Source organism: Nothoprocta perdicaria, unplaced genomic scaffold, assembly GCF_003342845.1.
Source record: "Nothoprocta perdicaria isolate Ctin4 unplaced genomic scaffold, notPer1 scaffold_379, whole genome shotgun sequence".
NCBI lineage: Eukaryota > Metazoa > Chordata > Aves > Tinamiformes > Tinamidae > Nothoprocta > Nothoprocta perdicaria.
Genome location: NW_020455620.1, coordinates 57,707 through 83,026, shown reverse-complemented (window position 1 = coordinate 83,026; position 25,320 = coordinate 57,707). Strand labels below are relative to the sequence as shown.

At 43.1% G+C, this 25,320-nt stretch overlaps 1 protein-coding gene across 1 annotated transcript; it reads right to left on the bottom strand.

The window, feature by feature from the left end:
* Positions 1 to 63: 63 nt before the first annotated feature.
* On the bottom strand, positions 64 to 25,118 carry LOC112951926 (forkhead box protein N3-like). The gene is made up of 4 exons (XM_026044699.1): positions 25,001 to 25,118; positions 20,289 to 20,351; positions 10,135 to 10,243; positions 64 to 675 (listed from the first exon to the last, which is right to left on the bottom strand). Exons 1-4 carry the CDS (start codon positions 25,116 to 25,118, stop codon positions 126 to 128), a joined length of 840 nt encoding a protein of 279 aa, XP_025900484.1. The 3' UTR covers positions 64 to 125.
* Positions 25,119 to 25,320: the final 202 nt, after the last annotated feature.

The following is a 25,320-nucleotide window of genomic DNA, read 5'->3' as shown; positions in this document are numbered from 1 at the left end:
AAAAACAAATAGAAAAGAAAAAGAAAAGGAAAAAGAAAAAATTGCTGATATTGCCACAAATCATTAGAATTCACCTGACGTGCTGAAACAAAACTTTGTAAGTTCAAACAAATCATTGATTTGTTCTAATTTTTTGTGGTTTCCTTTTGCTCTTTCTGCCCCTTTGCCGTCCGATTGGTGATGTTGTTCAAACAGGACCGAATTCCCGCTAAATGCAGGAGAGATCCTGCTGCTTCTTTCATCTCCTCATCGTCACTCTCGGGGGGCTTTTCCGTACGTCTCTTTTTAAGAGGCAGTGTGTCACTTGGTACTTTTTTCGCCTTCATTAAATGTTGCCTTTTCTTGTGCTGGGATGCATACCCACTGTCAGCTAAAGAATCCTTGGTCTCCTTCCGATTTTGCTTTTTGTCCTCCTCTTCTGTTTCACTATGGCTCTCGTGGCTCTGGAAGCTGACTTCACTTCCTTCACTGCTGTCTTGGCTGCCTTTAGTTGCAAATTCATACTGGTCGTCAGCAGAGGAGGAGGAAACGGAGTCACTAGCGGGTGACGTGCTCCGGTGGTTGGAAGATTTGGCACTGCTGTAGTTGTGATCCTCCTTGGGGTCACCGCTCACGACTGGAGAGCCGCACGACTGTTCGCTTTCCGTCCGCATCCGGCAGTTTGTTATCCCGTTCCTGCCAAAACAGGTTGGAAGAAGTCTTAGAAACCACACAGATGTAATCCTGCTTCAGCACAAATGCTAAAACTGACAGACCATTTAAAATAATGCCTCCTCAGGCCAGTTTCAAAGCCCTCTTGCCTATGAGCTGGACGCTACACACAAAGCAAAGCAAAGGAAACGCGACAGCACAAGAGGCAGGAGCAAGTAGATGTGACACACCAAAGATGTCTGAGCAGTCCTGATTTACGTTGCAACTAAAAGCTTGCACTTTATAAAATTAAAAAACAACAACCACCACCACTTACTGGATTTACTAGATGCTAAATACATTCTAATGACCTGGACACACATTCCCTCCACTTTTTCACATGAAATGACCCTACCAAAAATAGGGTCTTTTTGGGGAACTGTTTTTGTTTCCTCTCCGAGACCCTTCTGCAGTTCTGCTGTTTGAAAGGTAGGAAATATTTCCCCTGGAACCAGCTTCCACTCTTTCTGGCACAGTGAGTAACTATGTATAGCACTCAGGTAGTAATTCAGTCACATTTCTGATTGTTATCAGTTTCTGGATAATCTTGAAAATAATATAATCTTGAGACACTAGCTGCCAACAATATATTATAAATAATAATAATAACAAAAAAGGTCATTTTCTGCTCTGGAAGCTGTCATTTTCCCCTTTGGTTTTACAGCACTCAGCCCTGCTGAACTACTGCAGCATGGTATAATATTTAAAACTAGTAGTGTCCCCTTCTGCACTGAAAAATATTGGGAACATTGCCACTGACTTTACAACACAGAATAAAATCCCTGCGAGCCCTTTGAAGACTGGGCTGTACCTGTGTACTGTTAAATTCCTGCAGAGAAAAAAGGAGGAGAGATGCTCAGGACTTATGGTCATTGAATCCTCCCTGGCCCCTGGCCCCAAACCCCTATCAGAAGAGCAGTGCCCGACCGTTTAAACTCTCACACAACAAACCTCTTTTTAAAATCTAGTCTTGTCACCTTCTCACTCTCACTGTAGTATTTCCATACATTTGTGGTAGTGCTGCTTCAGGAGCTATTCCTGAAAGCACACGCTGCACATCATAGTTATTTCTTAAGAGGAATGGCATGGTGGCAAGCCCAGGGTATTACTGCTCCTTCTGCTTAAATAATGGGAAAGTGCTTTAGGTTTCAGGGAATGGCCCTCAGGTCTGGTTTCTTTACAGAAGAAACAGGAGAGTACTATCCATTTCTGAAAGGTAAGGCTGAAAGGTGAAGAATGTAAGAGTGGTATATAATCCCACAGGTCCTATCTATCCAAATGCTTCTGTCTATAGAGCTCACTAAAATAAGAAACTGGGCTTTAACCAGTGTTAATTCAATGCTAAAAGGTAGCAAATTAATAAATCATTCTAAATGCTCTTATTTACAGTATTTTAAGAGAAATGTTATTAGCAAAGAAAGCCTCTTGCCAACCTCTTTTCTCAATAAAATTATTTTTTGAGATTTTAGAGTAGGTTTACGATCCATAAATTCTATACAGAAGCCAGAAGGAGCATACAAAGCTCCTTCAATTATTAATAACTAAATGCAATGTCATTCATGATTGTGCAGCAAGCCAGCTGCATTTACTCTGTGATGGTTTGCCACTGCAGGGGTTGTCATTAGAGGATGCCAAATGCTTAAAAGAAAAAATCATCCATACTAAACTAGTTGTAAGGTGAATTTATAACCAACTCTTTAAAATCATTCATTACAAGGAAGCATGTGATGCATTTTAAGTGACAGATCCTTCACTTTTAGGCTAAATTTACATTTAAAGATGCTCAAAATTATCATAAATTAGCATAAAATTAAAGTTACTTGATTTTACTAGGCAACTAATAGTCAGGGCAATGTGGCTCAATAAAATCTCATGCTACTAATCTTCTATATAATACCAGCAATAAATTTTTGCTCCAAGAAAAACAAACACAGGACAGAATAATAGTTGGGAAGTCGAAGGGATTCTTACTGACTAGCAAGGCTTCTTGCAGATTGGATTTAAATCTAGGTGCCTATTTCCACATTAATAAATCTACTCTGATTTTTCAGCTTGCTCTGAGAGACTATCAATAGAAGGAAAGCAACAATTCCAGGGAGCAGAGCAACCCTGTGCCAGGAAGACCTGGCTGATCTGCCCCTCTCTGCGGCCTCTAGCGTTTTCTTTTACTTAAAGGGACAATAATTCAGATTCAAAGCCTTAGATTCAAACCCTCAGATTCAAACTGTTTACTCCAGATCCCCCTCCTTTCGAAAAGCACAAAAACTAGAATGAAAAGGGCCAGGGATTTTGGAGGTGATGTCCTGAGGGAAGTTATGCTGCTATGGGCTTAGATTCCCACAGGGAGTGACTGCAAATAGGGGTGACAACAAAGAACCAGGCAAGTCCATGGAAAGGTGCAAAAAAAAAATCACTTAAAGCAATGGGAGGAAAAGGAACACTTTGAAAGAACAGCATCTATGGTGGAACTGGTCAGGAAATGGATAGCATTTGTATCTCAGAAAATACTTTATGTTTTTCACTTACATTTTGAAAGATTTCCAACCAGTTCTGCTTGGGGAAATAAGAAAAGGAAGAGAAAGCAGGTCAAGGACAGAATTAACAAAGGATATTCACAGAAATGAAAATGAGTTATACAGGTGGAATGCTGTAGGATAGTCACAAGATCAGAAGTTACGTACCCAAGCAGCAAATTCATCTAATTTTTATCTTGATAAGGCAATACCGCAAACGTAAGATGCAAAGAATTCCTTATAATGGATATTAATAGACTAATAGGAGTCGAGTGAACTAATATGTAAAGCATTCCCATGGCGCAGCTGCTTCTGAGACCTTGTGGAGCTGCAGATTGCTGCTGTACGCTCAGGAAACGATCGCTGCGGTGCTGGGAGCAGCGCAGAGGGGCAGCGGGCAGGGGCCCACAGGGCTGCGCAGCCCACAGGGTCTGCAGGGAGTGCCCCCGCTGGCAGCTCGGGCCCCACGACACGCTGCGCCCCAAGGACAGCTCAGCAAAGAGCACCTACCTGGGCAGCTGGGACACCAGCTGGTTCACAAAGCGGGAGCCACGGGTTTGTAAAATGAACGCCTGCTCGCTTGTTTGGATTTTGTAAATGATAAAAGAATTTTAGGTATTCTGTGCTTAGCTGAACAGTGAGGTGAAATTCTGTTAAAGTAATTCCATATTTCTTTTCCATTTGTAGTTCAAAACTTTACCTGAGGAACATGCAGAGCAGATATAGTCCCTATCTTTCCTGCTGCCCTCCTGCCAGCCAGGCCGCAGGAGTCTCCGGCACTTGTTCTCCTCCTCTCACGGGCTGCTTTGTTTGCTCGAGGGATCTGAGCCACTGTTACACAACCAGAACTAGCAGGTACAGCCTCTCTCAAAAATATTTCAATTTGGCTGTCACACAACTACCAAAGCCTCAAGCCGAGCGGAGATAAGCTCGGCCTTTGGAAGCCTGATGCCTCCCCATTGCTAATTGATAAGAGCGCGGTTACTAATTCCATCAGGAGCCAGATGGAGCCCACAGGAGCCCCATCTCCAGTCACAAATGAAATTATTTCCTTTGCACGGGGCTAGTGGACTTGGCCTTTTGAAGGGCCCTTCCTCAGGATGAGACAAAGCTAAATCTCCAGGACAGATCCACAGCATTTCCCTTCGTTTCCCCACTGGCTTCAAAGTGAAAAGGACTCACACTCTGTCTGCAAAACGGCAACTTTTCTGGGAAATCACTTACTGTATTTTAAAACAGAGACAGGATGATGAACAAAGCAAACTTATGCAGAGTTTAAATATCACCTTAACTCTCTCTTCTTCTGGGTGACTCACATGGTATGCCTGCAGGTGACAGCTTTGGAGTGCCATTGGAGACACCCCAGGTAAAAGATACAAAGAAAGCAGTGCAGGTGAAGTCGGCTTTGCAGATTCTGACAGCTTTTAGGCTTGCTACAACATTTTTTTTTATCACATAGGCAATGCAGTTTCAAAGGGAGAGTTGGAAAAGTCAGAAGCTTCAGCTTTGGGTGGTTGCCACCAAGCAGCAGCAGCAGATAGGATGAAGAGCAAGCAAATGGTATTTTAATGTAGGGATTGTTAATGTTGTAATCTCCATAAACACTGCTAAGGATATTTTGTGAAATATCCTTAAAATAATAAAAAATAAAAGAGGAGATAAAAAAGAGGGGTAAAATAAGAGAGCATCTTATCAACATATATAAATACCTGAAGGGGGAACGTAGAGAGGAAGGGGCCAAGCTCTTCTCAGTGCTGGCCAGTGACAGGACAAGGGCAGTGGGTGAAAGTTGAAACACAGGCAGTTCCATCTCCATGTGAGATGGACATGAACTTCCTCACAGAACTTCCTCACAGAACTACACAGAACTTCCTCACTGTGAGGGTGACAGAGCCCTGGCACAGGCTGCCCAGGAAGGTTGTGGAGTCTCCTTCTCTGGAGATCTTCCCAACCCGCCTGGATGCCGCCCTGTGCCCCGTGCTCTGGGTGTCCCTGCTGGAGCAGGAGGTTGGACTAGATGATCTCTAGAGGTCCCTTCCAACCTCAACCATTCTGGGATTCTGAGATCTTTCGCAGACCATCTGGGACAGAATTTCAAGGTCTGTCGCAAAGCTGGGAGATTCCCTGTGCTGTAAAACTGGCCCAGCTCCATCATCCTCACCCTGGCACGTTTGTCCACGTGCAAGGCAGTGCAGGCCTTGCCTCGCACGCTGGCCGCTCCGCAACAGGACGGCGACACGGACACACTGGGGATCTCTTAAGAAAATGACCAGCACCGTGGTGGGAGGCTGTGTCCTGAACGCACTGAATCTGTAGTTCAAAGAGCTCTAATAGCGTGTCAGCTTCCAAGCTTGTGCTTCCCAAAGGGCTGCTATAACCTCCTTGATTTGGAACTTGGATATGTACCACAGAGCCTCCTGGCCCTTGCCAAGATGCAAACTGGCTCGTGCACCTACTGTTTTGTCAAGGCAACACTTCTGCAAAAGGGGAGAGATACAGAAGTCCTCCTAAAAGCTGAGCCTCTAAAAGTTTTTTTAATAGATAAAAGTCTTTAACAGATATACATAATAAGAGCAAGAGCTCATCTTAAATACACAACCTGCACCTTGGCTTTGCTTGCTTTCATTTAATACCTTTATAAGGCATCATTTTCTTTTCTATGAACACAGACTATCACTGCATTTGTTTTTATATTTACTCCGGGAACTGCACGGGGATATGGTCTGCCAAAAATATATATGATGGATCTCATGTTAGAGACATGCTACTTGCTGTGCAGCTTTGAAGCGTTATTTTTCCCTGCTGTCTTCTGGTGGGGCTTAGACTTGTCAGCCACAGCATGGAAAATATGGATGGTAAACAAGCTAAAAGTGGTGAGAATAAAGTAAATAAAAAACTACTGTCAAAACACACTCAATTATGCTCTGCTGCGGAGATTTAACATCAGAGGATGATTTTTAAAATAAAAATAGTGCGGGATGCCTTTTCCATTTGTAGATTGGTTTGGAGAGAAAGGACTACTTGTGTTATTTAAGCCAAATGCACTGCAACATAATGATGCACTATTCTTTATTCATGGAAAATGGTGGATTTGTTGTGTTTTTTAATACTTTTTTCCCCCCAAACTACTTAATTCCTTCATACATTATTTTATAGCTAAAAGATAAAGTAATTACATATAATTACATGGGAACAGCAACACGTTGATACCTTTTGCAGGAACAAGAAGATGCTAATACACTGAATGTATTGAAAAAGAATAGCACAGTAAATAGCCAGTTGATGGGAGCTAATAGATCAGAAATCACAGATTTCAGTCTCTTAGTTCTAATGTTATGATTTTGGCCTCCTTTATGAATAGCAAGTTAAACAAAACATTCTATCTAATTAAAACTGTAAATTTAACCCAACACCAAACTTCCTGTCAGAGTCATTTGACAGACTAATGGCAGTCTACACAACTGGGTAATATACAGCCATTTATTTGCATGCAGTCTTCCTGAAATGAAACCTTCCTGCTAAGTGTGCAGACTTGCATGTTTCACTTAGCTGTATCCTTCAGCACACGACATCAAACTGCAACCATAAGTGCAGAGAAAGAACAGCTTAACAGAACCAACATGTTGAAACTCCAAAGGAGAAATAACAAAACCAAGGGCCTGTTAGGACAGCAAAATATGGAAACTGTCATGTCTGCATCTGAGCAGTATCTGAATATGCACTAGGGCATTAAAAAAAAGAGGAGGTAGAGAAGTCATTGGTTTCTATAGCCCCAAACTGTGAGAACTCAAACGATATAACAGAAAGTAGTACTGCATTGAGTAAGACTGCCAGATTGCATCTGTAGCACAGAGTTTGGTTTAGTTAACTGACAGGAAAAAAGCAAAATGCAATATACAAACAGATAGCACAAAGATATGGAAACTGCAAACTAGTGTCCAAAAACTTATTCGTGTTCTTCTATGTTTTACGGCAGATCTGTTATAAAAGCAGCAAGAGAGTGGTGGGCTCCGAACTGCGCTGCTTTCTGACAGTACCTCCAATGGTTTGGCTGACCATCAGTAAAGAGACTAGATAATTTTACATATAGTTACGTCTAGGATCCTTCATTGTGATTGCAGCATTGAATAGATTCCATGAAAAAGATAAAAATAAGTTTTAAATCTGTGAATACTTCAGGCTCTCCTAAAACAAGCAACTTCAAATGCATGGACTTTGACTTGCAAACACCTACAACTTTTGTTTACAATGCACATTGTGACTTTGCTGAGATTAGGCTATCACAGGCAACTGGAATTCCCTCACTTTGGGGGCAAACAGAGCCCAGAATAACTAAAGATAGCGAGTAAATAAACACAAAATGAAACAAACAGCCCTGACAGGAAGGAAGTGCGTGCACAATCTCAGCACCCTACAGAAGGACCCTTATCTTCTACATAGGGTAACTAAGAAAAACAGATGTGAGAGGTTTAGTTTCTGTTAGCAAGAAAATGCTAGAGGTCTCCTAACTGAAAAACTCATTAAAGCACTTCTCTGGCTTTTCCTGAAGATATAGGCAGAAGGATGTCATTTCCTTGGGGAACTGGGTCAGGAGACTGTGTCACCTCCCAGGACAGGCCAGGAGAGCTCCCTCCTGGTGAAAGCTGGAAGGGAAAGGGACCTTCCTTCACCTCAACAAGTCTAAAAACATTCCCTGCCAGCCATGGCTGAAGTTTCCATGTAGGAAAGGCAGCCCCAAGCAAACAGTGCTCCTACAAAGGAGGATGCAGCAAGACAGACCCCATTAATCCTGCCCATTCTGGGAGAGGAATAATCACCAAGAAACAGGGTATCATTTTTACAATGACAGAAAACAGACATATCTGGTTTGAGGAGGACCAAGTGATTTTCTAAGAGGTACCTTGCATAGGGTACCTCACTTCCCTCCTTGAGAAATTCTAAATCTTAATATCCTTAAGAGACACAAGACAAAGCTGCCTGCTGAACTAGCCCCACTGCAGAGAGTCCTCTAATGATGGATGAACCTCTAACTTCGCCAAATCTTCCACATTTTTTTTCTTCTCCCCTCCCTTTTTCAAGAATTAAAAGTGGAGGGGAGGGAATATTGCAGGAGCCCTTAAATGTGAGCAGACGTCATGCAGAGTAGGAATGCATCCATAGTGCGCTATTTCTGATACTGCCTAAGGCTGCAGAAGGGAACAAAAAGAATTAGAAATATGTCTGCATTGAACTACTTATAAATGCTTTCCTCTGAGCCAGAGTAAAAAGAACTTAACTACAGAGGGAGAGGAAAAATCCCTAATTTCTCAAATCTACATTAGCTGGTAGCCGGAAAAGATTCTGTCCAACCTACTGGAAGAAATAAAATAAAAAAAGAAAAAAAGAAAAAAAAAGAAAAAAGAAAACAGGTGCTCCCAGAATGCAAAGGTAACTACATACAGCCTTTACAGCATAGCGGTTTTGGGGTGTCCACACAGAAGGATATTTTTGAGTGGCCAGGAAGGAAAAACAGTTCTCTCCCTCCTCCCTAAGTCACCCCTGGTTATGAAACAGGTCATCTTCTCTAACGAAGAAACAGCCTTGCATGAGGAACTCAGATAGACAAGCTCATGAGATAGCATTGAGACCACAGCGTATTCCCTTTACCTTGAACACCTCATAAAAACACAGATAATTAGTGACCCAGTCATGGCCCAGCTCTGCAATCCGCGCTGGAGCCGAATACAAGCTCCGGCTAGAAGCCAAACTGGACGATGGTGGAGCTGCGTGGAGGAGCGATCGGCCTCCCGGGGACGGCCCTGAGGGCCGGTGCCTTCGGCGCAGCAACCACGAGCTCAGCTGCCACAGTGACCTGACCACGGCCACGGGTCCTGTGGCCGTCAGTGTCTTCCCCTCTGCGCTTGCTGAAGCAGCAAGGGTATGAGAAGGTCACAGGTTTTCCCTCTCTCTCTCTCCCCATTTACCAGATAGAAAAAAAAGCATCCAAAGGACACGGATTCCAAAAGGGAATAAGAATATATAGAGTAGATGGGGAGAAAACCCAAGTAATAACGCAATGAACAGTCATCAAGGTATCTGATGCCTCTGCCCTACATGGCTTTACTCGGCCCAGCGTGTGGGACTGGAACAGCCCAGCAAAGCAGAGTCGCTGCGGATCAAGAAGCCCCCTCCCAAACAGGGCCACCCGGCTGAATGGCCTCTTCAGACACCTTGAAAGCGAGGGCACGGGCAGCACACGACCAACCTCATCCCTGTTGTGACTCCCTGAAAACAGAGCTACCCTTGAGGCAAATCATTCTTCCAACAACAAGCCATCACTGCTTTAAGTAAAGCAAGCTACTGAATCACAGTTCTTGTTACCGTCACTAGATGTCTCTTACTGCCCTGCTTTCGGAAACAGTGACTATCTTAAATGTTTTATCCTTGAATGTTTCTGTGTAACCTTGAAATAGAACCAGTAATGAAAGAAACTACCTCACTAAGACCTAAGTTAATAATGACAACTGTATGTTTAGAGGTATTTCAGAATTCACTTTAAACAACATTTACTGGTATTCTTCTTGCTGGTATTTAATCCCAGGAAAAGATTCAGGAAACTGTCTTTACAAAAAACACGTTGGAGCAGGAGGGGGCAGATACACTTGAACTTATAAAAAGAGGTTCCCCTAGGCAGGTCTCACCGTAACCTACCTGCAACTTGCTAGTGAAAATTAAACCAAGCTTTGAACAAGCCAGACTGCAACAGACAGACAAGACATGACTACTGTAATCAAAATACTGAAGTTTCAGATGGCAGAGAGTTTTTCATTTAAAACCTCAGAGGCAGCAACAAGCAGCCACAAGTTTCTGTTGAGCTGGGTTTGGATTTACTTGTATATTCGCTTCAGGATATTAGTCTGCTCCTAAGAATCCCGCTACAAGCCACTCTTACCTTACTGCAACAGCCATGCTTCCTATAGGGTTGATTGGCAACGGCCTGGCTCCGGGGAATATTCCTCTACTCAGAACTCGAGCTCCATTTTGTATCACTCCTGGAGGAACTGAAAAACAGAAGGAAAAAAAAACTCCTTTTAAAGAAGTTAGGAAATTGTATGAGCAAAACATGGAAGTTAGGCTTTTCAGAGAACTCGGAGAACATCAGAGGCCCGTGTAGCTCACTGCTTACCTGCAACATCCCAGTGTCAGCGACTGCCAGCACTTTTGTGAATACCATGCCATGCCTATGGCATGCATATAGCAAAACCTAACAGCAACCACTGCTGTAACACGGTTTGTGGCAGGCCGTGGGTCTGAGCTGGGTGCTGCACATCACCCTTCTGCAGCGCGCGCTCCCACCTCGGAGCCGCAGGTCTCCCAGCGCAGCCCTGACTGCAGCAACGGACAGAGCCAGCCCGCGGGCTCCTGAGCTGGCCACAGTGATCCCAAGTTGGCCACAGCGCTTCCGAGCTGGCCAGGATACTCACTTTTCTTCCACCTTTAACGAATTTCCTCATTGTTATCATAACTTCTCCTCACGAGGAATGCCCCAAAAGACAATGACTAGCACCACTCTGGGTGTGTTATTTTCGCTATACCGATACTATACAAACTCGTATGGGATAGGCACAATCTACGTGGATATATACACACTTCCATGGAACTTTATTTTCAAAGGTTGGATTTAAGCAAGTTACAGGTAGACTAGAACCTCAGGCACTCGCAGCCTTGCAAGCACCTTGTTTTCAAGCTGCTGAGCTGCATTTCAGCTTCCTACCAACACCAAGGCAGGTCTGTGCTGCCCTTCCCCATCGCCATCCTGGCGCCCACCCTGCTTTACTCCAGACCACAGAGGTTAGTTCTGAGGAAACATCTTCATTCTCCTGCTAGCAGGAGGACAACTGACCCCTCAGCAAATCCTGTCACTGCCTCCCACCCAGCCCTGCTTCTGAGGGCTCGCTCTGCCCCTGGAGAATAGGTCATACATAGTCAGGTGCTTAAATGCATCTTCAAATGGCTAAAGCTGCAGAACCTACTTTATAACAACTAGGACCAGCCTTCAATCACCAAAATAATTTTAAAATTACTTTCTGCTATTTATACTTTGCTACTTTGTGCAATTTTTCCTCCAGCACTAGATTATGAGAAATCGATGGAATCTGTCTCGTCTAGGGGACACTGATTATCAGGCTCTCAACGCTTCAATATTTGGGTTTGTAGACACTAAGGGAATGCTCTCTTACTAAAAATGCCAATAAAAATCTGAATTTTTTATAGTATTTGTTTCAACCGCATGACCTTAAGTTAAGTTCAAAATACCAGCATCATAAAAGAAAAGTAATTTGCTCAAGGGTACGCCTAACAAAGTGCACAGATAACAGGCAAATTCAAAGCATTAGATAAAGCTACTAAATATCAAAAGATCAATAAAAAGACAAGTCCTTTCCAATGGGCATGGCTTTTGCAAAATGTTCAGAAGAGGAATAGATTTTACACTGCAGAACACAGCACAGTCTCTCTATATTTAACCAAGTTCCCTATAAAGAAACAAAATAAGAGTTTTGACCCACAGAGATCTGAGGGCTTCATCTTTTCTCTGAAACAAAGCACAGTGTTTTATATTGAAGTAATGCATTTACGGACACACGGACACAGTCACGTGCCAGCTAGGTACAGCTGCTGCCTAAGGATTTGCACAGTTTCAAGGCAAACACACTGACAATTTCACTGCAAAACGGAGCATAAAGCTGCTCGATTCCCAAGTTTCCTTTCCGTAGTTACCTCATTGTCCTGGTCTGTTGGCAAAGCCAGCTGATGCTGAACTTACCCTTCCTCCTCTCCTAGCTTCTCCTTTGCTTCTTTTGAATATCCTGCTCACTTTTCCCCATTTCTCCTCCAAAATTTAATTTAATCTCCCTCCTTCCAAATTTAATTTTCCTCCACTCCTACACATGCAGAACACACTGGAAAGCCTAATAGCCTAATAGCCTGCACTTCCTATATACCCATATCTCCATCATCCATGACCTTGGCATCCTTCTAAGTCGCTTTTTGCCTTTTAGCAACATTCCCTTCAAAATCTTCACATTCAGAAACATCCCCATCCCAACACATGCTCTCCACATCTTTCATGCAGGCATTAACAAGGTGTTTTTAAAAAATAAAAGCTAGAGGTTTGCTGTCCTCTGGAAACACCCTCCCCAAAGTCACCTTGACCCACTGGTACGTCCTTCCCCTGTGACATTCCCATGAGTTATGCTTTGATCTGTTTAACTTGCCACCATTCAAAGACTTCAACAGTGTTACTAGTGCCCAAGAAGAACATAGTGCCCAAGAAGAACATAGTACTTGGAGCAGAGGCATCCTAACTTTTCCTTGAAGTACACCGTAGGGAATACCATAGGAAATCACCCCGGGAATTCCATTATGCTTTCAGCTTGCAAAGGCAGAGTTATTGCTAGTAACTTTTCATTTGATTTACTTCAGTTCTCTGAATTACCATGCAACAGTTCCACTGGGTCACTAGTTATGTGGACAGATGAACAGAAAGGTGGTGTGCAAGAAGCACTGGAAGATGCAGTGTATCCTTAGCATCTGCAACCCCAAGAAAAACCAACTTTTTGGTAAATGGGTACCTGTAGCATTCGAAAACCCACAATGAAGAGCAGGATGAAAATAATTCAGTAGTAGAAGCTAGTAACTTCCAGTTCCCCCACATAACCCATACGTCACTGTAAGACTGACCTCCACCGATCAGACACTTCTGCTTATAAGATAGTACTTCAAGTGGCCATCAGAAGTAGCCCTGACTCTGTGATCTTCCAAGTAATCCCGGTACCCAGATACTTTCCCTGTCTCAGATATCCCGTTTGTGCAGGTTACCTGAAGATGGGTATGGATTAACCAAAGAATTATATTCAAGTCTGGTCCTTTAGAAAGGCTACGGATTGTTTACTGAAAATATGTCGGATTTTTATTCCAAAATATATTTATGCCTTAAAAGCTTTAATTAAGTCTCAAGATCCCACTTTGAGGTTAGGTATGTATACGTTAGCTAGAAGATTCAAGCTGTGGAGGCAAGATAGCTTGTTCTAAGCCATATCATCAACCAAGGTCAGTCCAGACTAACGCCTTCCAGTCCAGACTCCTTTGTTTCTAATGCTTCTTTAACCAACAGCACAGGCAAGTTAGATGGTTCCTGGTGCTTAGGCAGAAGTGTGAAATGTAATTTACACCTCTTCTGTGCGAATGACAAGACTTTTATGTCTGAGAAACTCTTCTCTGGAAAACAATGCAATAAAATCTGTACATCTTTTTGATAAAAGTTTCCTCCTCCACAAAATACATTCTCCAAGAAACTGAAACAACCAAATCATTATTCACCTTTCAGCTTCCATCACTGCTGTCCCTGGACACACGCATTGGACCTGACTCCTCTCTCGGATAGCTTAAACCCATCAAGTATTTTCATTGGAGTAAATAGAGTTAAACTGTATACCGACAGAGCATCTTCCCATAATCTACGGTATTAAAGGAGGAATTATTTTTGGATCTTTCGCTACTCTGGGGGAATTCCTTAACCTGAATAGAATTTGATGGAATTTCAAATCTCTAATGATTGACTACAGAGAGAAGCAACACATCTAACACCAAAAATCAAAACTACATCTCTGAAATCCTCTAAGGGGGAAAATAACCTCTGCTTTTTATATTCTGCAGCTAACTTTTACATTGCAGTTTAGCAGAGAACAAAGTGAACGCAGTAGGGCAGAGCACGCTATGATGTGAATCCATCAAAGCCCTCTGTTGGGGCAATGCTGGGCGGCTCTGCTGGAAGCGCACAGCCCTCCCTCCCACGACGCTGCGTGGCAGCCCGTGCTCAGTAGCTGCGGAGAGGAAACACCTCGGAGGCCACAGGATCCTTCCACAGCGGGCGCCGGCTCTTCCAACACAGCGTATCCTTGCGTGGGCCCTCAGGGAGTGGGACACCTCCAACTGTGGGGCTTCTTGCACATGATGTCCGTAACTCTTCCCAGGTGTGTGTGTGGGGTGAAGCTCATCCCCATCCAGCTGAGGTCCCTCATTCACCTATGTCCTTCACGATGAACAAAACCATTTCAGACAGGGTTCTTTGCAGGTTTCATTGTCATAATGTGCTAAATATTGAATTAGCAGCAGCAACTAAAACTGAAGTAGAAAACCAAGAGGAAATACTCATGGATGGTCATCAGACTTACTGATATGCAAACAACTTGCTAAATAGGTAAGGTTACTTGTTGGTTAAATGTTGGTGTGTGGAAGTTACATGAAGTATCAGCACTGAGTGTGATTCATTGTGGACAAGGAAATTAGGAGGAAAAGTGTAGCAAAGGGACACACGTTCTTCAGGTCATCTTGCAAACAAGCATGAACTTATTAGCATGCACTTAAACGCTCTGCTTCAAGGTAACCAACATTTTGACTCGTGAGGAAGACAGAACAGCATTTATCAAAAATGCACCTTAAAAGGTGCAGAGAGGGCGAGAGAGCAGAGCACGAAGGCACCCGGGAGGAACAGACTGGTTCTCGGCCTGTCCATCGTCATGTGACAGATGCATTTAAGTCAGGGCTCTTTTCCCAGACCCATCTCTTGAAGAAACCACTACAGACAAGAGACACCAGGTTTCTGCTCAAGCCTGACAGTGTTTCTCCCCTCTGCCAATTTCTCTCCCATGACAGTGGTGAGCAGAATACTTTGTTTCAGGCTACAAGAGCCGAGAATAGGAAATTGCTGATGATGTGCAATTGATGGGAGATCAGAAGTTGCCCAAAGCAAATGTTATCTGCCAAAAGTGGAACTTTATTCACTTCGAGTCTCTTGCCCCAGGCACAGATTTGATCCCATCTGCCTAATTTCTTCTATTTTACTCATCAAGGATAAATTTTGAACTTCTGAAACTGTCTGCTCTGTAGTCCTTAAAAGCTGCAAACACTGGTTGCATCTTCAAAGTTATCTGCCTTAAACAAAAAATAGAGGGGAGGCAGAGATAAGTGCATCCAGATGGCCCTGTAAGTCCTCTTACCTTCTGTAAGAAAGTTCAATTTAAAAAACCCTCAATCTTTAGAGTTATTTTTCATAATAAGTAAAAAATCACAGATAACAACCCTGTGACGCCAGAAATGTAGAAGAACATTGCTTATTTTCGAGAAATCATATGTGAAATGTCTTGGTTTACAATATTGAATTAAAATAACCAAAACAAAAACCTAAAGACACCACCAAAACAAGCAAAAAAAAGTCTTCCTACTAAATCAAAATGCCAGGAACAGGTGGCAGAAAGCAGAAGTATTTCAGGACGGTACGTTTTCTTCCCAAACTCTCTGAGTTTTCTTTCCAACCTCAATTTTTCACTTTAATAAGACTGAAAACCAAAATTAAAAAAAAACATGAAAGTTGAGGATGCCATTCCCTAAAAAATAAAACAACTGCAAAAGACGATACTAAACCATCTTTTTATCAATTTTAATTTTGACATAAATCATTACAAAAAGTAGCTTTATGAAATATTTCAAAATCATCCAACTCCCATTTTCAGCTCTAAAGAATTAGGTTGGAAGCTTCCTAACCAGCTCTAATAAGCAATTTGTTTTTAAGTGGTACAAACGGAACAGCGTAGTTATCAGGCTTCACACACAGTAAAAACGTAGCGAGATAGTAGCATTTTCTTTTTGACCTTACTTGCAGAAATTCTGTCCATTTTTGGGGCAATTTTATATCTTCATTCTTGTAAATATGCCTTCTATTTACACAACCCACTCCCTTTAGCTTAAAAAATAAATTGCACAGGGGCATGATTTTAGAAATACAGAGTTATAGTAACAGTAGGGCTCCCTCAGGACTTTCTTCTTCTCCCACAAAATGTAAAACACATCACATGTATCTGTTCTGGGTTATGCATGCCTTGAGACATGGATTAGAAATGATTTCCAGAAAGGAAAATGAGAGGTTGATCTCACCCTTGCAAAGCCTGTTTTTAAAGAAGTGCCCTGCAGTGTATTCTCAGATCTCCCAAACATCTTTCCCGCAGCATTTCAGTCTCCCACATAAAAACTCCTCTTGCAAACGATCCCAAAGGATACTGCCCAGCTGCTTTGGTAAGTGGTAACGTGAAAGGAAGATAAGTTTTCAGAGCTGCCGAGGTCCTCCTAGAGTTTCCTGGTTCCTTCCCAACCCTTTTCTGCAAATAACGCTTGCAGTATTAAACTTCCACTTGAGCAGCCTACTTACATTAATGTGCAATTTCCAAATTATATAGCAACGGGCAAGGAACCGCTCATGAATTCAAAGCTAAGTGTGAGATCGCTGACTCGGGCCCTTCTTGGATTCAAGGCGGATTTCCAGGGTCGTACTTTGAGCAGGGCACTGTTTCTCTAGCAACAGCCCCAGCAATAACCCCCTGCACCCCCTCCTCAACGGTCCTTCCACAGGGCCAACTTTCCTTTCAAGCACGAAAGGATCTCGCCCGTTAAAAATCTCAACATTTTTATACAAAATAATCCATAGGCTTCATTTAGTTTGTGGTCTATAGTTCCAAGTTGAGCTTGAACATTTGTTCACTATCTCATTTTCCTTTTCTATCCTGTGAACTGGATTCTCATCAGAGAAAAAAGACCCAGAAATTTGACATAACTTGCTCAAGATGGCCCAGGCAGTATCCAACCCACTACACGTCAAAATGTAACTCTCAATACAAGCCACATATTTCAGAATGAATATTCGTGTACTGGCTACTATCAATTTCCAAAGTATTCACACCTTGTTGCTGCTACAGAAAATATTTTTTTTTAAGCAGAATCAAACCATACAAAATTCAACGAAGCAGTAACATACACAAAGTGAAATACATAAAGTAGAAAGACTATGTTTCTAAAGGCCCCTTCTTAGCATATCCCAATCCAGGCTTTATTCTTGGTATCAGCTAGATTGTACATTTCTAGAGAGTCCTGCACAAAACGGGCTATTTTGAACTTCTGCCTTTAACTATAATCTAAAAATATTTAGCCTGTGACATTAGCACAAAGTGTCAATATTTCAGAAATCGATTTCTGATGTCAACAATGCAACTAAAATAGCATTGTTTCCAACCTTCTAATGCCAACATCAACACTCAGTTTCATGAGTCTACAAAGTAAATCCTCCACAAACACAAATTAATCCAAGTACTGGTGCTTTACTATTCTATTTTCCATGGTTTTGCGTGAAAGTTAAAGCACAGCGTGACTGGGGGCAAGTGGTAAGCAGAATCTGTGAAGGCTCAGACACCATTTCATGACTTCATATAAAAGCAAAAGCTGATTTTAAAATTCATATGTGGTTATTTGTGCTGTTCGACACATGAACATGGAGTTACAAATGGTCATTTAAAGAGGTAAAGTTAATTAACCAACTGGTCTGGAAAAAAAGCAATAGTTTACTCTAGATTTTCTAAAGCTACTAAGTTGAGAATCCTTTCTGAGCAGCTACATTAAAAGAGCAAATTTTAATAAGACTTCAATGATGGCTGTAGCTCGCTGCAGGATCGTGTTTCACAAGGATGCTTCAGTGTCTGGGGGGAACGCCTTAATGGACCGGAACTCTCAACTTCTGGCCTTGCCGTCTTGTCCTGGTGGGAAACCCGTCTCCGGCTCTGCCTCCATGGCACCGACGCCGTTGTCACGGCAACGGGCAGGGGCGGCCAAACGGATGCAGCTGCCAGGAGGGCCTGTTCAGCCGCTCACTGACACCCGTGGTCCAACCGGCAGGTTCGGCCTCCAAGAGAAGGGGCTCTTTGGGGCTGGGGTGGCATGACCCCACACCACCGGCTGATACCACAGACACAACCCGCATCTTCTCCAGATCAAACAGTACCAGCATTTTAACTTCAACAACGGTTCACAGCTTGACTTACAGAGTGCTGTGGTCAGTGGCAGAGCTGAACACAGTGAATTGTGTTTCCGTACGGTGCTCAGAATCACAATGGATTTCTTATAGCCCATTTACTGTTTATTTGACAATGAATTTCAAAAGTTATTTTTCATGCAGTTGTTTCTTAATGTGCAGCAGTAATTAATTTCCTCTAAGTTGTCTAAGAGTTTCCTAACATACTGAAAAAGCTAGAGCCTGTTATGATACACAGGATGAGCAGTTTTACTTCCTCAAAAATCTATGGCCTGCAGATAAAAATATTTCTCCTTTGATATTTCAAGGACCAAGGAGGACAAGATTAACATTTCTGTTCTCTCTTCCTTGTCCCAGCCAATTCTGTTGAATATTTGGAAGGTTTCAGGAACTTCTGAGTAGGCACCACATTTCAGCTTAAAGGTGCACAGGAAGGTCTCATTACTTGCTGACATCAATGTGAATGAAGGGTCAATCCTTCTGCTTTATCTCCCTCCAGTCCCTTTATCCTGACAAAATAACCTACCAGGAACGTGGCATGGGAGGAGGCACATGCCACACTTAAAAAGTTACCATTTCTCTCCTTAGAACCATCTCTAGAAAATAAAATAGCTATCAGCCATTTACCCTTCCACAGCTCTGCTCTCTATGAAATGCAAGTGCCCAAGTCCTCAAACCACTTCCACACAAACAGCTGCACTGCTAGAAACATGCATGTCTGACAAAATCTGCAGTATGGGTTTAGTATATGCGGCTTACTATCTCCTGTCTGCCATAGCTGCATCCTTCTCCTGCTCTCCAACCTCCCCAGGAGTTTGGATAATTCTAAGTTTTCTCCATCCCCTTCTGTAAATATACTTTCTTCCTTTTTTCTGCTCACATATCCTCTCGGCCTTTTACTGATGCACCTTCATTCTACCCCCCCATTCTTTTCTTTGCTCTACAAATCTTAACTTCTTTAAAATTCTATTCCTCTCAAAATCTCTTTTTTTCCTTCCTACCAACCCTACCTTCTCCCCCCCCAGTAAAATGTGTCTTTTCCTCCTCCCTACACACAGCGAGTTCCTCCTCCCCCTTCCACTGCACGCAATGCCGGGGCAAGGCGCGGGCGAGCGGAGGGTAGGGGCGCTCACCCTGGGGAAGAGGCCGCTCCTGGAGTGCCTCCGCCATCGGAGCAGCCCGACAGACACTGCCCAGTGGGGTCACAAGCAGCCGGAAAACAGCTCTCCCCGGCTGCATGGCAAACGCTTTGATTGTGATCGACTCCTCTCCCCAGGCAGAGCATCAAAGCACGAATCAGGGCTTCGCTCAGGATTCGGATTTGGTTGCATGAGCCAGAACAATAGCAGAGATGCTAGGACAGGCTCCGTAGTGGCTTCTATTTTAACTTCTGCCTTTATTTTCTGCAGGCTGCCTGTCGCTTGGCATTACTACCACGCCTGCTGACCAGTGATGTGTTTGTTTGCTTGTTCTGGGTGCTTTTGTGTGGTTGTATGCCTTTATGGATTCCTCTAATGCCTTCGCTGCAAGCTCTCTGGGGCAGGGTGATCCCTTCACTGTTTGCACAGCCCAGTTCGCTGGGGCAAATGCCTTTTAAGGGTTCTGCTAACACGCAGCATCCAGACCTCGGGTCTGGTCGCAGAACAGGAAGGATCCTCCTGGCGGGAAGTCAGACTTTTCCTCAGCGCCCAGAGCCTGCCTAGTGCCTGGAACTGGATAGAGCAAAGCAGCGAAATGGGCAGGATATGTGCAAGGAGGGAGTTGAAACAGTGCCCAAGCGAATGGAAAGTATCCAGATGGCTGCGGTAACTCACACGATGGGAGTCAAATCAAAACAAAATGAAAACAAAACCATATGCCATGTACCCTTCGCTCTCTTGCTCTCTTTCTCTCTCTAGCTGTTGCCCCGGGTGTTTCTATCAGTGCGGATAATTGTACATTCCTCAGCTATATGTACGTCATGAATAACAATAACCTCTCTTTTAACATTAGAGATTATGGATTACTATTTTTCATGTAACAATGAACCACAAAATTATACTTCATGTAAGGGTCAAGTAAGTATAAGGCTCTACAAGGGAAGTTATATTTCTTTATTAAATCCTTTTTATCTGGTACACTATATTTAGAAAAGAGAATATTAACTTTACATGTCTATGTTGCTATATGCTATAGAAATATCTACTCACAACCTGCTTGTATCTCAGGGGGAGTATTCAAAAGCATCATGGCAGTGGCAGCATCAATGTCAGGATCTGGAAAAATCAACCAATAAATACATTATTTACAACTGGGCTAATCTTTTTGACCCCCTTCCTAAACTATAGATTCCACCAAATCTTTGCAGTGTAGAGGTATAAAGAGGTCATGATTCTGAGGGCTCTTCAATCGCGCTTTGGATCTTCCCCCAAACCTGAACATGATCCCGATATTGCTGCTAAGTAGAGCAAACTGATGAATACGTCACCGAACTGCCCTTGTGTGTGCATGGCACCTTCCCTGGGAGCTTCCCAAACACGCTATTTAATTCTGCTGAAGAGTATTTAGATTTCATAACAATCTGTGAAAGCAGATGCAACATCACAGCTCTGAACCAACACACCGGGATGAGCTAGGACCGAACGGGAAAGCACAGATTGCATCTGTGAACTGAATACGAAAGATGACGCTTGGTCATTCGCCCTCGTCGATGAGGATTTCGGGGATGATTCAGAACGTGCTGGAAGCAAAGCTGCTACTGCTGGGGGAAAGACTCAAGGCTTGTGCTTCACAGGAGCCCCGACTTATTTGCATCCTCAGCCAGGGCCACTTTATTTGAGCAATCACCCTCAGCCGGCCGCTGCTGTTCTTAGACTGGCTTTTGGGCTCCATCACGAGCAGGCCATTGACAGATGGCAACTCACAGCGACAGAACGAGATATGACCCTCCTATGACTGTATTCCCTGTATCCCCCACGGCAGCGCGGCCGCCACGGCAACGGGGCAGCCATGACGAGGGCCAACAACCCGCCAGGCCCGGGACGTGCTCAAGGGACTGTCTGCCCCCGGAGCGCGCGGCCCCGCCGCACAGGCCGCACCTCGACAAGGAAATGGAGGGCGCCACGCGACGGACATGACGCGACGGACATGGACACAACACGACGGACACGACACGATGGACACAACACGATGGACACGATGTGACGGACATGACGCAATGGACACTACACGAGGGACATGACACGACGGACGCGACGCGACGCAGGCCCTCGCGGAACCGTGGGCCCTGCCCAGCAGAACCACTAAGGGGCACAGGCACCAGCCTTTGCTTTTGATTCCCTCACCTTGTCCACATTTCATGTTAAATTACATGCCTCAAAATTCAATTTGGCGCTAATAGCTTCATGACACTTTGGAGATTATGGGAGAAAATTATTTTTCACTGTTTTTAAAAAATTTGATTTTGTACTTTTAGATCTTTGAATCTATTTCCAAGAGAGCAATGTGATGCAGTACAAAACCCTACAACTTATTAGCAATATAAATGATGTAGAGAGAAGATATTTAGTATCTGCTTAAGCAAAATATAAACTGACTTGACCCTAAAAAGACTTTTTATTTTTTACATCTCTACCATCTTTCTGTAAATAGCTGTAGACACATTTCTAATGTGACTAGCCTATCACTTAATTGCTGAGATAGGAAATAAAGCAGCAGCAGAACAAGTGTATAACTGGAGGCGCCCTTATAATCAAAGGTGCACATGATGAAAAGCTGCTGGTAGATATTGGTGGCTGGAAAAGGGTCTTTCCTGGCTTAGGTTCACTCTCAGCTCCGAGGATGCACTAGAAACGTAACAGCTGCTGAAAGTGGTTATGCCCAAAGTGCCATTTCCAAAGAGCTGAACTTCTGAACGTGTGAACTTTGCAGGACTGGGTCCAAACACCACAAAGCAAACATTTGCCTTCAGCCAAACCGAAAACATGTCACTGCAGTATAATGCATCTATGCTAAAAGCTAAACATAAAAAAAAGATGCTCAATAAAATAAAGCCAAGACAAACCGGAATTACCCCAGTTCCTTTGCACCACATTTAAAAAAAAAAATTGGAAATTGGATTTACAAAATGATATAGGTGCAACCAGTTAGTCTTGAAGGGGTGTTCTTAGTCTTTGGATCAGTAGCAGTACAAGTGTGTTTTTGTAATGCCTTTGTGACACTAGGACGAGCTGTTTACAACACGCATGACCACACTTACAGCAGCTATTATCCAAAGCACAACCATGATTCAAGTCTGTCTACACCTGCTGTACTGTCTGTATATATCCATATATTCTCAAGGAAACCAGGCAGCTTTCATCCCACTGCAGCTCTGCAGGGGAAAGGGGGCTTGGGGACAGGCACCCGGCGGGTGTTGGCAGGATACAGCACAACTCAGCCTGGATGTGCTGCAGAGAGAAGCAAAAGGAGCGACTGGCTGAACAAGACAAGGTCCCAGCGACACGAGGGCATGAGCATTTCCTCAAAGACGCTGTTTGTGGCAGTTGAGGCCAAAGACAAGGGACAAGGTCGATCACGGCACTCGGGAGACTGTAGGAAGAGCTGCAGTAGCAATGCCAGAGGGGGAACTGCAGGGCAGGTTTGCTCTGTGCATTCTTGGCCACGGCCTGGAGGTGCTGAGTCCTAGAAGGACATCAAGAAGGGCACCTGTGAGGAGCTGCACCAAAGACGGACAAACGAAAGGTACCTTCTCATGGATGGGTGCTTCCTGCCACCAAAGATGGACAAATGAAAGGTAGTTTCTCATGGATGGGTGTTTCCTGCCTAGACCTTTGCCACCTGACAGCGCCCATGTTCTCCCAGCCTCTTCCCCAGCTGAGGTCTTCATAAGACCTCTTCCTCTCATTTCCAGCAGTTGTGGTTGACCTCGAGAAGCAGCCTTGGCAGCACAGCAGGAGGACACCTCCTGCCTGCTCATCTGTATTTGTGAAACTCAGGAGCTTCATAAGTGAGATGTCTATCCTGGCTGAAGTGATTGTGATCTACCCAAAGGCTTCCAAAGTTATTAATAGAAGGTGGTTAGACAGTGGAAAATGATTGCAGAAATACCCTTTCCTAGGAGACCAAGCTAAAAATGCCTACATTCAGAGTTTGGGGGTGTAAAAAATTAATACAAATTTAAATTGATACATTTTGGTCTCTGTTACTTCAAAAGAGAATTGGCGAGATGACTGCATACACAATCTGTACTTTATGCTTTGCAAGTAAGAAGTAGCAGAGGCCTCACTCTGCCAGTCAAAAAGGACAGTAAGGAACAAAGAAGATGAAGATTCTCGTGTATTTTGTGAGAAAAGAGTAAATCAAAGTCTTAAACGGGCAATGTCAGAAGCTAGCGACAAAAAAACCCCGCCAGCAGCCACATCTCTCCTAGGCAGACACTTGCTGTTTATCTAACCAGTGCTTCACTCTGCAATCTGAAGGTGAAGTACTAGGTGTCCCATCCACCAAGAGCCCTTTATGGGTATGGGAAAGGACCTGCAAGAGACCACGTGCAATTACACGAACTCAGAAAAAAGCATGAAGACAAACAGCCCAAAGGGATTCAAAGTCAACATGCAGCAGGAACACTTCACACTGCTCCAGGAACGGGTCAAGTCGTTCGAAGTCACCTATTATTTTCTCTAGCATAGCATTCAAGAGCAAAACTTGCTCTAAAGAAGAAAAGACCAGAAAAACTGCAATTCTCAAATCTCAAGGCAACTTTGATGTGTTTTAGGTAGAATACTGCTACATTTTAAATTCAAGATCCAGTTTAGCAAAGTGTTCAAAAGAGAACATCAAACCTGTAAGCAGTAACTAGTCTATTTTGGAGGAATTAAACTAAAATTCAATGTTTTCATGGCATTATGTTCTAATGCGCTTTTTCAATACATGTTTGGATCCAAATTTCATATTACCAGTATGGATTAGAACGTGTTCGGCACAGACATGTTAAGTGGTGAAGTAACATTTTAAGAAATGAAGAAATCTTTTGGCATGAGATTATTTGCCAAAACACAGGTTAACCCTCAAGTAGTACACTGTTTATTCTAGAAGATATTAAAAAAAAAATAATAAAGTCCCTGAGAATGCTGGATGTGATGTCTGCCCATTTATGAAATTTGTAAGCTCTGACTTTAGCTAATTTCAAACAGAGAGGAAGTATCCTATAATAATTAATATTAGTTCTTTATTTTAGTGTTTTAATTCCAAAATCTGATTTGATTTGATCTCACTGAATGCTTCACATCTCACTGAATGCTAGGGTGTATTTTTACAGTTATAATATATGGTTTTTAAGAAAACAGAAGCTGAAACAGCTCAAAGCAACTATGGCCTGAATCTTCAAGCACAGATGCCTAGAGTGAGGCACTTAAAGGCATATTTAAGTACTACTAAAACGTTATTGCCAACTGACGTAAAAAATACAGTTAGTAAATAAGCTGCACCATCTGTACACTACCATTATTGGCATGTTATCTCATCACAAAGGAATTTATATGATCTTCTTTAAATTTAAGTTACTACATCTAAAACAGAGCTTTGTAAAACATAATTCATGTTACCATTCAGTGTTGTACCTTTGAACCTGCATCATTAAGGTATCAGCATCCTCCACCTTCTTTCTTCCAGTCAAACTTCTTCTCTAGGTGGGATGTCTAATATTTACTGCCACCATATTCAAAGCATAAAGATCCACTTTATTCCTTCTCTACAAAATCAACCTCTCTGTTCCCTGCCTCAACACCCTCACCCTATGTACCTGCTTCCTACCTACACAGCTGTTGTGGTATGGGTTTTTTTTTTTTTTTTTTTTTTTTTTGTATTTTTAGCTTTTATCAGCAGGGAAGTATTGCAAAAATACCCTCAGTTTTCCACCTTTTACCTTTGGGCTTATTAAACTCCACCAGCACAACCAGCAGCTCGTCTCTGTTTAACTTATCTGTTAATGGATGTGCCTTTTCTCTTCCCACGTCATGGTGCTGAGCCTTGGTATGAGTCATTAGGTCAAAGACAGAGAAAATATTTCATACAGCGAAGGGGTTTTCTTCCTTTCTCTCTTTCCTTTCTCTTTCTTTCTCTCTTTCTCTCTCTCCTTCTCTCCTTTTTCCTTCCTTCCTTCCTTCCTTCCTTCCTTCCTTCCTTCCTTCCTTCCTTCCTTCCTTCCTTCCTTCCTTCCTTCCTTCCTTCCTTCCTTCCTTCCTT

What these genes read in the sequence shown, in the direction of transcription:
- LOC112951926 (XM_026044699.1), bottom strand. Translation starts at nt 25,118, where the DNA reads ATGACTCATACCAAGGCTCAGCACCATGACGTGGGAAGAGAAAAGGCA. An exon ending in GGAGTTTAATAAGCCCAAAG is followed by an intron (nt 20,352 to 25,000) that starts GTAAAAGGTGGA and finishes TGATTTTTCCAG; the next exon opens with ATCCTGACATTGATGCTGCC. An exon ending in TCCCCCTGAGATACAAGCAG is followed by an intron (nt 10,244 to 20,288) that starts GTTGTGAGTAGA and finishes TCTGTTTTTCAG; the next exon opens with TTCCTCCAGGAGTGATACAA.